General features: G+C 39.2%; 1 protein-coding gene and 1 long non-coding RNA gene across 5 annotated transcripts in view; both read left to right on the top strand.

The window, feature by feature from the left end:
• Positions 1-477: 477 nt before the first annotated feature.
• LOC122992021 (inactive dipeptidyl peptidase 10-like) overlaps positions 478-15273 on the top strand; it is a 49400-nt gene continuing 34604 nt past the window's right edge. For all 4 annotated transcript variants that reach the window (XR_006405964.1, XM_044365545.1, XM_044365546.1 and 1 more), the window contains exon 1: positions 478-1082. Coding sequence is in view for 3 of the 4 variants with exons in the window: in XM_044365545.1 (XP_044221480.1) it covers positions 978-1082 (105 nt within the window). In the remaining variant the exon portion in view is untranslated. The remainder of the gene's footprint in view (positions 1083-15273) is intronic.
• On the top strand, positions 8013-11090 carry LOC122992022. The gene is made up of 3 exons (XR_006405965.1): positions 8013-8125; positions 8219-8510; positions 9001-11090. It is a non-coding gene; the product is annotated as an uncharacterized LOC122992022 (long non-coding RNA).

Here is a 15273-nt window from a genome sequence, read left to right on the forward strand (position 1 = left end):
CATCTGACATGGAGGTCCAGACACTAGCGACGGTTGGGGCATTTCAATCATATGTAAATTAAAGTAGCTACGTAAATAATGCAAATTTTGAGCAGCACATGACAACATCCATGCAGCTGAGGTTGCTACGGCAACACATGCACTGCTGTGTAAGTTAATGGAAGTGACTGCAGTCCAGTCTGCTCATCATGTGTAGACACAGCCTTCTTGTGTCTTCAGCAAATCCAGCAAACTTAATTACATTTTACTGGTTTAAAAATCAGTAAAGGAAATAAGCTCTGACATGATTAATTATTAACCTCCTTTCACAGTTTAAAAAAAAAACAAAAAACAAACAACTGTGGAATTTTACATCACAATTGCTTCTTGGTTCAAGGTACCATTCACCAAGTAAACTGATTTCATTACTGAACTCCTTTAAATGTATATTTATTGTGTACACTTTGAATGTTCCTGTTTCTGTTCTAGAGGAGGAAATCATCTTTCGGAGCTGGGATGGAGATGTTTTGAAGGCCAACACACAGAGCAACGAGACAGAACTCCTGCTGAAAAACACGACTTTTGTAAGTGCTAGCTTTTGTTTCTTTTGGATTGAGATAATTTCACTCATTTCTATTGGGGCTCACAAAGCTGTATAAAGCAAAAATCAACATGCTAGTATCAACAAAATGACACCAGGTTTAAAATAGATATTGTATTGTATTTTTATTATAGGTAAAATAATGTATGTATTGCAATAAGGTTTGGTAGATAAGATGACCTAAGATTGAATTTTCTGCTTCTTTTTTTGCTGTCTGTTTGTTACTATGGCAACTCTTTTTGCCATTGGCAGGTATTTTGACCCTGCCAAGGTTGACTCAAGTTTCACTGGAACTTTTTACATGGATCAGTTTGCGAAAATGCTTTTGGGGTTTTCATATTGACAAAGACTGTTAGACAAATGTATCTCCGAAACACTCTAAGCTTTAGAGAGTTTAATGAAAACATATTTCTTGTTCCTCCCACAGGCAACTTTTAAGGCTTCGAAATTTGCAGTTTCTCCAGATCTGAACTTTGTTCTTCTGGGATATGATGTCAAGCAGGTGAGAACCTCTTAATATTCAAGTTAGATATATTCTGACAGTGGTGTTTGGCTCGGGGCTGCTAATACTGGAGTTTTACGGTTCATGAACTAAAATGGAGATGTGACTAACATGAGGATATCTTTCAGCTTTAAGTCAGTGAGTAAAAGTCAACAGTGATCTGGCAAGAGGATACAGGTTTTAGAAATATGGGATGAATTTAACAAACAGTTCACAATCACATGCTAGGGGCTATGAAAGTTGCAACTAAAGCTGAAATCTTTCCACTTGAACTGCTTTGACCACCATTTGTCTAAGGAATATTGCAGGGTTAAGCCTCTCTGTTTTATTTGATTTTATTTATTTTTTTTACATTTATTCATTTTGCAGACGCCTTTGTCCAAAGTGACATACAAGTGAGGTACAAATTACAGTAGATCAAGGAGAAGCCTTTGAGAATAAGTGCCCTTACCTGACACAAGTGCTGCAAGGCTTGCAGGTGCATGAAGTAACATAAGTGCCTTTTTTCAGTCAAAAGGGATGCTTTTACTCTTAATAGTATTGGTATTGTAGAGACTGTCCTCCCAAGAAAAATGACACAATACGATATAATGTCAGTTGCCCAAAAACAACATATAGTTACATTTGAGTGACAGATGCTAGCTAGCAGGCATGATAATTATGAACCGGAGCAGTGGGGCAGTTCAGATGATGTATATAAAAATGGACAATTTTCCTCAGTTGGAGGAGGTAGGCTGGAAAGAAGCATTAATCCAACAGTAGACGGTGTCACAGGAGACCATTGTTCATTCATTTCAAGACAGTTTTTAAAAAAAATGTAACTGTGATCATCTCCTAAACTTAACCCGGGTAATTATTGTAGCCATGACAACAAAGGTCACCTAACTTTAAGGATATAGTAACTTTAACCCACAACACATGTCTGTCTAACCTTAAAGTGATCATTTTAACCCCAACCATGATCCTTCCCTAAACATAATCAAGTGCACTATTTTTTAACAGTGATTCGTAACGGTTTTAGAAAACACAGACAAATGATGTCCTGCTTATTACTACTGATTAGAAAAAGCTCCTTTGTGTCCTGGAGTCACTTGGTCAAACAACATATTTGGTTGTTTCATTTGGAGGACTTGTTATTTCATCAGACCATCACAGTGCTGGAGTTGCATAAGTAGCTGTTTTTGCAACTTGATACCAAGTTATCACAAGTTCTACCATGAGTTTAGCCCAGGGGTGAGCCTGAAGGGGAATCCACATACAGAGTGTTTTTGATGTCTGTCATTCATACTTCTAATGGAACAAATACACTTCAGTGTTAAACAAATATAATAATCTTCAAAGACTAAAGGCCTTTACACATTGGATGCAATTTTTTTGTGCGATTAATTCGCACGTCAATATATTTTTTCAAACTGTTGTTTGTGTCATGAGTACTTTCACACAGAACACGCATATTACGAGGCGAAAAAGCGGCATCATTTTTTTTTCGGAACAAGGTCACACAGCGAATAAAAGCATCAACCAATCACAAAGCGTAATCTGCACAGACAGCTGTTTCTTGCGACGGCCTACGTGGGGTGTTGAGTATCGTGCTGTATGTGTTTTGAACTTATTTCCCGTATCTATATTGATTGATCAGCTCCCAGTCTGTCTGTGAGCACTGCAGGCAGACAGGTAGGTTCACTCGCTACAGTGGGCGGAGAAATAAAGCCAATGAGTCAAGACATTGATGTATCATGTATCATATGCATCATCACCATGTATTTATAAATACAAACTCCCATGGACCTGACATGCAAACTGTTTTGGTTCAGTAATTTCCTGCTGTCAGTCAGCCTGGTGAAGGCAGTTTGACCTCTCAGCTCTCCAGGTGCTGCAGCTGACAGGCGGCTGCTTCTGTGGACAGAGACGCTGAACGCAGGTCGGAGATCATCATCATCACTGGAGGATGATGTCAACATCTTCCAGTGATGATGATGATCTTGTCCTTCTTCTCCTCACTCGACAAAAGAAGAGGAGAGCATTATATATCTGTTCAATCCACACCGGCTCCGACCTGCGTTCAGTGTTTCTGTCCACAGAAGCAGCTACTGGACAAACTGCCCTCACCAGGCTGACTGACAGCACAATGAGCTGTCGCAAATTCTTTCGCAAATTCGCATTGCTGCCGGTGTGAATAGCTTTGATGTGAACTATTTTCGTGTCATTAATTCGCATCGCTGTGTATGTGTAAAGGCCTTAAGAGACACATGTGTGAAGCATTTCACTATTGGAACCCTACACTTCAAGTCTGTTTTGTTTTACTCTAGTGCGCTTAGTGTAGAGTTCCCCATGATATGAACCTGTATAATGGTATAATGATTGATCAAGGTTCCCAGTATTATCATAGTTAGCTCAGTATAGTCAGCTGTAGCTGTAGCTTCAGTACTAGATGGCAAGATGGCGGCGCACCCAGTTGCAGCGGCTTCTCCCGGTCTGTGTGACTGTTTGTCCGCGTCTACGTCCGTTAATTGTGCTAGTGGTAGCAATGATGCACCAATAGTGCACCATCTCGCTATTATTAATTACTATCTGTTATTTATTATTATCTGTTTTTCAGTGAGTGTACATTTGTCTCCTTAAAGATTTGTAATAACTTTCAGTAGTGTCTTTGTTTGTTGCACATGTTGGAATGTGGAGAACGGTATTTTGCTCCCATGTATACTGAGTATGTACTATGGAAGTGACAATAGACATGATTGTGATTCTGAATACTCTGGTTTTATGCCCACCACATGAGCAGGGAAACAGCAGTACAGTTTTCTACCTTTTTATGTGGATTCTTTGAGTTGGATAGTGGTTACTTCCAATGGGGATGGAAATCAATCATCAGAGGTCCTGCAGTGACACCTCCATCTCACACAGAGTACCATAATGAAAGTGAGTTAGTAATGCACTGAATCCTTAGTGACAATGGGTAGTATTTTGGGGAATCAGTTATTATATGTAACTGGTTTCCACCCACCACTCGTCTAATCTTAGCTCCAGAGTTAAGATATAATGGTAAAATAAAGGAACTACATGTATGTGACGCCTACAGTGTCTCTGCTCTGGTCTTTACGTCTAAAAATAGAAGCACATCTCTGCACGCAATCTCAGCTCAACCCAAGCAACATCTGGATCTAGCAGCCTAGTAAATAATCACCTCACACTCCCCTAATAATGAACAAAAGAAATGAAAACTACACCAAAAATATAACAGCTGTTTATTAGCTAATACAATAAAAATAATAATGTAAACAACATCTAGCTGCAGGATTCATTTGAACATAATATGTCTTAAAGGGGGCATATTATGATTTTTGTGATTTCCTGTCATTATATATTGCGTTATGATGCCAAACCTCCAAAACTTGTAAGACAAATCTGATGTTTCAGCCTGCCCAGAACACTTCTTTTGCAATGTTTTTTTTTTTTTTTTTTACTTTCCCGACAAGATGATGTCGACTTGTCACGCATGTCCGTAATCGGCCACCTGTTACGTAATCTTTGCTGCTGAAGTTGTTTGCTTTGCAGATCTGATTTGGTCTCAAACGTACAGATGGATTTGAGTTTGTTTATGTAGCCTCCTCTGGACGAAGTCTGCCAAGTGGCGGCTTCCTGAAGCTGACATAGAAGAACAGAGTGGGCTCATCAGGAGGGAGACAGGAGCAGCCCATCTGATTGGGGGTTACATGGTCCCTAATGTCAATAGGATACCTATAATTTAAGGCAGGTGCAGGAAGTGCTACCATTGTCCTCCACCCACCCATTCAAGTGGATGCATCCATCCATGTAGTGTCAGAGGTCAAGCGGGAAATAATCAAATCAAGACAGAGAGAGTGGAGTTTGAATTGAAAATAACACTAGCCTATACAAATGGATAAAGATCCTAAAAAGCCAAAAGGTGGCGCTGCAACCAGTTTTAAGTTAACGCATTTATTCAAAATATTGATGCCACTGACATGCAAAATCCTGTTAGCGTTAGCATGCATAGCTGCAGTAATATTAACAGTCCATCGCCCAATGAAGAGGAGCAAGAAAGAGTCTGGACAGATTAGCAGGCTGATTCCAGTGGAGAGTAGGGTCAAGAAGCGTAGGCCACTGCCGAGGGCGAGCTAAAGGTGCTTGACAACCTTCAGCAGGTGATACTGCTAACGTTAGCTTGTAGTGACAGTGTTAACAGTGGAGCTCCGGACCTGACCAACTCCTTTATGCGAGTGGCATGTGAGCGCAGCTTTTCGACTTTAAAATTAATGAAGAATAGATTATGGAGCACTACATCTTGAAGCGTTCATGTTTATGGCTACAGAAAAAGACATTCTTATGACTTTGGAAACTGATGGAATAACGTAATTGATTGGATGGTAGAGAATGCACACTGATGAGAAGTCTTCTCACCGCCTAAGGTAGGACATGCTATTCTATTGTATTTGCTGCTTAAGGCCGCTGTGTTATGCTGTTTTTGTTAAATGATGTCAGCTGATTAGTCACTCTGGGTTCACTCCAACAGGGTGCAGCCATGCTGCTCGTCACAGCCTGACAATACCAATGAATGAACATTTAAATAGTGTCAGTAGCATCAAATCCTGACAGCTGTGAAAACAATGTCGGATGATTGACTATAAACAGCTCTTACATTTCCAGATCATCATAGGAAAGCTTTTGTCCAGTGTGAAAACTAAGTTTTGGCTATTTTGCTTCATGTTGTCATAGACTACGTTCATGACATATGATTATGTCATATTTGTTTTATTTGTGTGGTTACAGATTGTAGCATAAGTGTGTTGAGCGTTGGTTTGCCAACATTTCTTCTAGGCTATTTCTTGGCAATTTATTTAGTTATTACATTATTTTATGAAACCCTGTCTGTAAACCTGTTGTTTGGGTGTCAACTTGATATCTATTGCTCAGCCTATATGTTATAAATAGCCTGATATTGCGTTATGCAACTCATAAGTGTGTGTGTTGGGGAAAAATGGGGCCAGTCCAGACGAATATTGCCAGAGCCGAATTTCGTTCCCAGTCTGACCCTGGATTCCACTTTCAGTTGGAGCCCCTCCTGTCTTGGTTGTCATTTTCTCCCACAAGTCGGTTTTCTGTAGTTTGCCTGCCCTGTGGCATAGGCAAGGACTAAGACGTAAGGAAAAGACACAAGTTAGTCAAATATGGATGCGATTACGGGAATTGAGAGGCACCTAGCGACACAGGTCAAAGCTGTCTTTGTGACAGCAGACCCTCCTCCTGACCAGGGTGGGAAACAGGTCAGACACTGGCCAGCTTTGGTGATGTGGCGTTTTTATCAGGGATGGATATAAATTCAGTGATATTGATGTTTAAACATCATGTAATGTAAAGAGATGGAGACAAAAAGAAAGGTCAAGAAAGAGAGAGAGGAGTGAAGGGGGTAATTCTGTGGTTTATGTGTGAAGTGTATGGAGTAGTGTATCTTCATATATCTCCACTATCGTCTCCTTCATGAAAGGGGTATTATGTATCCATAGATACATAAAATGCAAATATGAAAATATGCAAGCCTGTTATCAAGAACCACGTTATTGCAGTATTCTCCAATGTCCTTGACCTGATTTCTTTGAATAACCCGCTGGCTTGTGTGCATGTACAGGTAATTGTAGTCAGTGTTGGTCCTCACTGAGGTGAGAAGAACTCATCATCCCCACCGTACAACACAAAAACCTCCTGTCCTATTTTAAATTTGTCTATTTACAGACTGTTTTTGAACACTTAACAAGCTAATATAACAGCTTGCTTGTGTTTTTAGATATTGTTTGTGCTGTGTTGCTTGTTTGCAGAGTCAAAAGCTATAGGGAGCTGGTGTGCCGGTACATTTAATTTCAGAAGGTGAATGCTTGAAAAGAGTGTTCACCTATGCACACAATTATACTTGATTGCCAAAATGAAGAGTGAAACCAACAGTGAAAGGAGAAACCTAATAGTCATGGTTTTTGAGAGCTCCACATTCTTTAACCATCAATGCCAAACACTTTCTAGTGAGTGAAAACACTTTCAAATAATTTAAGCTGATAAAAATGAGAATCATTCAGTACTTGGACAGCACTGAATGTTTCACAGTGAGAGAAAAATAATTCTCAATAGAATTTAGCACAATGACAAATGGCACAGGGGTGAACATAACACCTGTACAATTCAATGCAATCCAATAAAACAGCCAATGACACTTTTGACAGATGTTTTTCTCTTCAATCAATCTCAATATTTTCATCAAACACAAAGTTCTCAGATAAATTGTCTGTGAAAAATACTATATTATATGAAGGTTTGTGCTGTAGATAGAAATATACGTCTTTTTAGGAAATGTTGATGTGGATGCCAACCAGCTGAACAGTAAGTTGCAACTGTGAATTTATTATTAAAATGATGAAATGTGCTTTCACAATCACAAATACTATTTTTCTTAGGTCTAGCATACAGTTTAATGCTAGGAACTTTTGCACTGTTACAGTATGCTGGTAGTTTAACACCACTTGCTAATAGGGATGTCAAGAGAAGCGATACTTCGGTACCAAGTCAATGCCAAAATTCTGAAAATGTGACGGTACTTGTTTTTCTACAGTACCGTAGGTACCGGGGATGCAATTCTTCCGGACCTGACAGGGGCAGCATATACACCTACAAGTGTTCTAGTCTGCCGTTACATTATAAAGGAAGAAGAATAACACCTACCTGCACCATGGATGTTTAAAGAGAACTGGATACAGCGTCGGAGGCGGGGCCCCGTTCATTCCTATGAAAGTTGCTCAGTGGTGCATGAAGCCAAAAAAGTTTGACTTCTGCGCATAAAATTACCCGGATCTTCCGGCTACTTCCGATTTAGTCCTCCAGCTAACTTGAATGGGGATAAAACAATTCAATCATGCAATCTTTTAGGCTTTCGAAATGTGATCAGACTGAACAGATCAAATTCTGATAGTGAGACATTTCGTGGGGGGTTTGTGATGCTCAAAAACATTTATCCGCTGATTTACGGAAGTCTCTGTCACAATGTAAGTCTATGGGAAAAAGTCTTTTTGGGCCCAATAGCGTCACGTGATGTTGTAATTACACGGTTTGGCCGCTATGTCAAATTGGCTTCACAGCCCGGTGCTGTTCCTGGGGGCCTCACCTGCACAGAAGAACAACAACAGGTGGAAGACAGCAACAAGTGCAGCTGCAGCAACAGCTCCACCTTGACTCTTCGTAAAGAAAAACAGTAAGAGTCGTGTATGGAAGTCCTTTGCGTTCGAGGCGGATCATCAGGGATTACTAATATATTGTCAAAAACCAATATGCACACGGTGCCATCGAGCTTTTCAGACGAAAGGAGGAAACACTTCCAACTTAGTGATGCACCGCAAAGACAGACATCTAGATTTGTTTAAAAAATTCAAGGTGAGTGAGTTTCAATTCATGTTAATGTTACATTAACGACGTATCCAAAATGTTTTCCTTGTTATCCTTATTCTGAAATACACATTACCATTATTTCTGTTTGAGACAGCCAGCACTGCTGTGTTGCTGACTATATTTACGTACAACATTTGTAATGGCTAAACGCTACAGGCTAACGTGTTTAGGCTAACGTAATGTCACCATAGCTTGTAGTAGGCTACCGTCCTTACCGTTCAGTCTGTCATCTGTCATAAAAATATATTGTATTAGCGTTTTAAATAAATATTTCTGGACTAATGGTCTGTCACGTCAGTAAATTTAAACTACTGGTTGCACTCTGAGTGTATAACTTAGAAACGTGTGTGTGTGTGTGTGTGTGTGTATGTGTGTGTGTGTGTGTTAGTACATCGTGTGTGCAGCCTCTGCTGTTTTCTTACAGTCATTGATAACTGTTTCTGATAACCGTAATCTCATAATTTTCCTTTCACAGTCTCAGCCAGAGGAGGATGTCGACCAGGAGAGGCAGGAGCAAAGTCAGCAAACACACAGCCAACCATATCAGAAGCTTTTTTGTAACTTTAATTGTTATTTCTTTTTATTATTATATATTTTATTATTATATTATTTCCATATGTTTTCATATCTTGGTCAGGTACTGCAATTGGTAATTTGCTATCATAACAAGTCGATTGTAATTAAGCACAGTATTGTTTCTTTTAAATACTTGAAGGCTAAATGCCACTGTTGTTGTTTGTAATGTTCAGATGTTTTTAACAAAAGGAATGTACATGAGATTTATTGTTTTGTTTTTTGCCATCGTATTCAGTATCGAGAATCGTGTAATTTCACTAGTATTGGTATTGACTACTAAATTTCTGGTATCGTGACATCCCTACCTGCTAACACTGAGACTGGAAAACAAGAGTTTTTGTACAAAGTCAGTCATGCAGTGAACACAGTTAAGCATATTGTGATAAGAAATAGCATGCAGAGGAGATTGCATTTACATTTTGGGTGCTGACTCGGGCGTAATGTTCTTCAGGTGGTTATGAGATAAAGATAGGCCACTTCTACCGTTGTTTCTTTATCTTTCAAGCTAAAAGGATTTGGCTAACAAGCTCTGTGATAAACTGACTGTCAGTCGTGCACAATACAAACTCTGAAATGTTTCAGATGATGTTCATAAAACAGATTAACCAGATGTTCCAGCATCTGTGGAATAAAACTATTTTCATATCCCCCCACTTCGAAATACAATATTTATTAATAATAATGTTTCTTCCTGTATTTTGGCATAGTCTTGTTTTTTGAGGAGTCTTCAATGTTCAATGTTCAATTCCACAACAAATGCTTACATCATAATACATGTATCACTTGTCATCTTCAAATTAAGACCTTTATCCAGCTGACTGACACCAGACTGACTCCGTTAAATCCACACCTGGATTATTGAAGACATCATGCTAATGCTTTAGCAATTACACTTAACATAAAACATAAAATATTTGACACACAAGGGTCAGACAGGCTAATGGATCAAGGATGGCTTTGGTTATAATTTGGCAGAATTAAAAATAATGGTAATAATTAATATATTAAATAATGTTGACACACGCATGTGTTGACTTGATCATGATCATCACTCATTTATCATTTCACACCAAATGCAAGATAAGAGGTTTTAAATTGTATATTAAATTACAACCCACAGGATGCCCAAGCTGGTGTTTTTGTGGTCTTTCACTCACAGAATAAAATCCACTATGGCAGGGAGCCTGTCGTCCCAAGAAAAATGTCACAATAGGTCATAATGTCAGTCGCCAAAAACAACGTATAGTTACGTCTGAGTGACACCTGGAGAAGTGGTGCAGTTGTCATGGTTCTGTCCCAGTCTGGCTCTGTGTCCCTCCACCAGTCCACCAGATGCCCTCAATTTCTCAGTTCTCTGTTTGTTGAACTGGACTGAGTGGCAGTAGGTTCTTGAAGGTGAAATTGAAGTTCGCTTTCACACTTGTTGTGAAGTGTGACTGAGGAGTTTGACACACCTAGTTAGATTTCTAAGATGCAGCAGTTTATACAGCAGGCAGTTCATTTCACATGTCTTCTGTATTTACATTCAGGGCATTTAGCAGACGTTCTTATCCAGAGACTGGCAGGTGTTTGTTCAATGGCTGGACTCTTTGTAACTCATCCTCAACGCATTATGAAAAAACGAGTTTGTTAACATTTGTTTATGTAGATTTGAGTAATTTGCATTTACAGCCTGTGTGTGACATGTTAGAAGAACTAGAAGAATTGTTGTTAGAAGAATTATGAAATTGTAAATAAGAGTTTGCAGGTCATAGTGTACTTTTGATTTTAGTTTTTTCTTGTATGTTCTTAGATGGGCTTATTGGATATATAAGAGGATTGGGTTTTTGGTTTTCTGTTTGCTCTGAGTTTTTCCTCCTGTCTGTGTTCCCAGCCTGCTTTTCTCTCCACACCTGCTCTGCATCAGTCTCGCTAGCCCTGCCCTGCTCCCTGTGTCTTCCCCAGCCAATCAGGTCCCAGCCTGCCCTTGTGTCTTGCCACCTGTTCCTTGTTTTTTCATTAGTTTAGTTTGTTTGAACTTAAGTCCTGGTTTTCAGTTTAGTATTGTTGGATCCTTTGTTCTGTATTGTTCTGCTCTGTTTGTTCTGTATTCTTAAGTTCAGTTCTAGTTTAGCTCTGCTTGCACTCTAACCTAAATAAAGAAGTTATTTTTCACCCTTGCTCTGCTTACAGTCTCCTGCATTTGGGTCCACCTGCTCTGCTCCACTTAACAGCACTTCAGATGATGTCTATATAAAGTGACAAATTTCCATATTCGGAGGTGGCAGGTTGGGTGGTCAGTTAGTTCCTTACTTGCAAAAAGCAGACTTTGCTGCAGGAGTCCGCTCTTAACTTCCCATTCCCAACTGTGAGTGGGGACAGTTTTTTACGATTATCGTGGTGTTTACTGTTGCCATGACGACGTAGGTTGCCTAACTTTAAGGAAGTATGATCTTTCTCAAATCCTAACCAAGTGGTTTTTGTGCCTAAACCTAACCAGACCTTAACCACAGCATTGTGAAATCATAAAACATTATTATTATTTTTTAACAGTGATTTGTAATGGCTTTGGAAATCACAGACAAATGATGTTGTCCTTCCGATTACTGCTGACAGAGGCGCCTGATAAGAAAAGGCCCCTATGGGGCGTTCTGGAGTGCACGTTCAAATGACCTACTTGTTTAATTTGGAGGACTTGTTGGTTATAAACTCTATAAATGCAAGCACAATACAAACACAGAGCCATAGTGACAAAAAAAAACATATTTTCATCTGAAATAGTCTTCCTAGATTAAAATATTTAACATACCCACCTGAATGTATTGTAAAACACAACAAAATAAAACAAAAAGTCCAACAATGGCTACATTTACAGTTAGAAAAGGTCTAAACAGTCAACAGTATCAAACCAGTCAAAATAACAAACACCTCCTTATTTGCTCTGCTAACTTGCTAAACGCTGCCACTGTACAAGTGCTTCCGGCACAGGTCGTTTGTTTCTGCTTATCCTTGAAGAAAGTTTAACTTTTATCCTCTCTGCTGCGACACACAGCTGCATTCCCAGACTACTAGCACAAGACCCTTGAACTGGCTCCTCAAGCCAGCCAAGTCTCATGGGTGAGGTTCGGCTGGCTTATGAGACAAGCTGGCAACAGAATAAAAATGACTGCATCAGTGCACCCAAGTGTCTTGGATTGGATTGGCTGCTACTCTTGGCTCCCAGCAGCTAAAGCCAAGTGCCCACTAGACAACAAACACCTAATTTAGCCATCCCAGCTTTACTTTCAGAATCTGCACATTGGCAGGTCATCATGGGTCCTCATCACTCCCTGCTGCCCCCTATTGCTCCTGACCTTCGCTAACCCTGTCGAGCTTTCAATTCTAGCACTGCACAGATGTGAGTTTCCCCACTCGAAATGTTTAGTAACATTTGGAACAGCGGGTAAACAAAAGTAGGTTTCTGGTTTCTGGCCGACAAATTTTTTCCAGCTGACATGACGAGTGTCACCAGCAGATTTTTATCAGCCGTAGCCAGCAAGCTAATAAGTGCCTTGGCTGTAAGCTCCATCTCCAGCTGAGTCACTTTAAAACGAGGACTCTGTAAAAGATTCTTAAATATGTGCTTAATGGCTACATACATGATATAATACTGACATACTGAGGCTAAAGCTACATGTCCCAGCTGCATGGATCATCAGCTACTGATGATCCATGCAGAAGACAGAGAAATAGAAAGCATTGTTCTTGTGTAGCAGGGTAGCTAGTTAGCCCGAGTATGGTATGGTTATGGTATTCATTCTAATACAACCTCTTTCAGATGCGTTCTATTGGAAAAACACTTTTGCTTTTTTTTTTTTTATGTAAACAGACCTGCTACTGTTAGCCTAAACTCTGATGTAGTTTTTTTTCTAACCTTAATCCCATACAATAATGTAGATAGTTAATGGCTGTTGGCTTTGGTATTAACACTAGTTTACTACTGTAGATAGCTACTGTACATGCTAATGTTTGCACCTTGTGTTAGAGCAGACAAATGCACAGTTTAAACCATCACTTTTACTTTTGCTCTTGTGTTTTTGGTTTTGGTAAAGCAATAAAAAGACTGCTTGCGCATTTAGAGAAATCTTAAGCTTGAAAGGCCCGCTGTGCCTAGTTGTAGTTGCTCAGCTGTGATTGGACAATCAATGTTCAGAGGAGGGGTTTAACAAATGGTTATTTCTGGTTACATTTCCTAATCCAGAAACAATTCTGCTAATGCATATTCTCTTTTTTTACAATGTGTATAATAATAATAATAGTAATAATAATAATAATAATAATAATAATAATAATAATAATAATCCATTTAGAACATCTCCATGGTGGCTTAGATTGAGATTTGCACTCTGAGCCCCCAACAGTCTCAGCACGTCTTACTCTATAATGGCAATATCACAAAACAAACACTGAGCTTTGTGTTGTGGGCCAGCCACTCCACAATGGCTTCACCATTTAAATTGTGTTTACAGAGTGTTGAAGATGGGATGGAGGATTGTTTGTGTTTTGAGGGAGAGCGCTCAGACACGATTATCAGAGCGATCAGCTCTATATAGGCTGGTGCTCAACTGCTGATCCACAGCACTTTCCATTTTCACTATTTCAGCTTTTCTGTTTATTGTGAGCAGATTCTGCCTGTGGGGTAATTTTCTTTCAATATCTTTGTCTAAAAAACCTATCTATGTGGGAGGAAATTCCAACTTCAACATTTTAAATGTACAATACAAATGAGTAATGATGCTACTTGCTTCTTGATCATTCCCTTGCTCCTAGACCAACTTTAGGTTGTAAAATAGAGACATTATTTGTATAAACAGTACAGCTGCATATATCACACATCTGACATCTTCTGTGCTTACAATTGCCTGGCTTAAAAACAAAATGGTTTGAATTATTCCAGATGCTTTTTTTTTTTTTGTTTGATTTTAGCAATGCTGTTAACACGCAATACAGAACATTCAGTGATTAAATTTAGGACTGTGACAGCTGAAAACTTTGCAGAAAAAACAATTTAGCTTATATCCACTAATGTATTATGTTGAAAAACACATTCACAATTTGTAATTTGAAGTGAAATTGTTTTTACTTCACTAGCAATCACATCTGCTATTAAGTCTCTCTGACTCATGATATTCTCATTTCCATGGTTGCTGCTTGAATGATGAGTGAGTGTGTGTGTGTGTGTGTGTGTGTGTGTGTGTGTGTGTGACCTGCTGTACTGAACTCTACCGACAATTCTGTTATAGCTCTTAAGACATTAACAAAAATTGCAGTTAAAAAGACAAGACACATAAGACATATTTTAAGTAAAAGATTAAGTAAATGTAAAGTTAACAATGGCTGGTTGATGATGATGATGATGATGATGTTTGGTAGCTCGTTTTGATAGCTGAGACCTTTTTGTATATACAGACTAAAGGAAAAACCGGTAAAAGCCTGAATTCTTGACCCCTACAGGTAAGACGAGATCTCCATGGAGAAATGTCACGCTGGTCAGAATAGAAAAAAGAGTGTCGAAAAGCTGAATGCAGGTGGCGAAAAACAAATCTCCATGTTCATTATGACATCTATAAAGAGAGACTTTGCATTTATAAGTTGGGACTCAGAAATGCAAGGCAGTCCTTCTTCTGGCATCATTGCCAAAAACAATAATAATGCATATGCCTTATTTACTGCTGTCGACAGGCTAATAAACCCTCCTGTGTCAGTAGCTCCTGAACTTCTGTCCATCAAGGCCTGCAATGAATTTGCCTCCTTCTTCACTGACAAAATTCAGAAAATTAGACAAGCAGTCAGTGCCTCCATATCAGGTGCAGGATATGTGTTGTCCCTGTGTCCACTCAAAATCAATTCGAGTAGTATGACACAGTTTTATCCGATCAACCATAAAAACCTGGAGGACATTATACGACATCTGAAATCCTCCTCCTGCTGCCTTGATATTCTGCCTACAGGCTTTTTAAAACATGTTTCTAACTGCATGGCCTCAGATCTTCTACAGATTGTCAACACATCTCCTCTCTCAGGTTTCTTCCCACAGGCCCTGAAAACTGCCGTCGTCAAGCCACTCTTATAAAAGAACAATCTAGACACATCATTAATGAGCAACTATAGGCCTGTATCAAACAGAAATAAAATCAATGAAAAAGCTGTTAGT

This window comes from Thunnus albacares, chromosome 11 (genome assembly GCF_914725855.1).
Source record: "Thunnus albacares chromosome 11, fThuAlb1.1, whole genome shotgun sequence".
Classification (NCBI taxonomy): Eukaryota; Metazoa; Chordata; class Actinopteri; order Scombriformes; family Scombridae; genus Thunnus; species Thunnus albacares.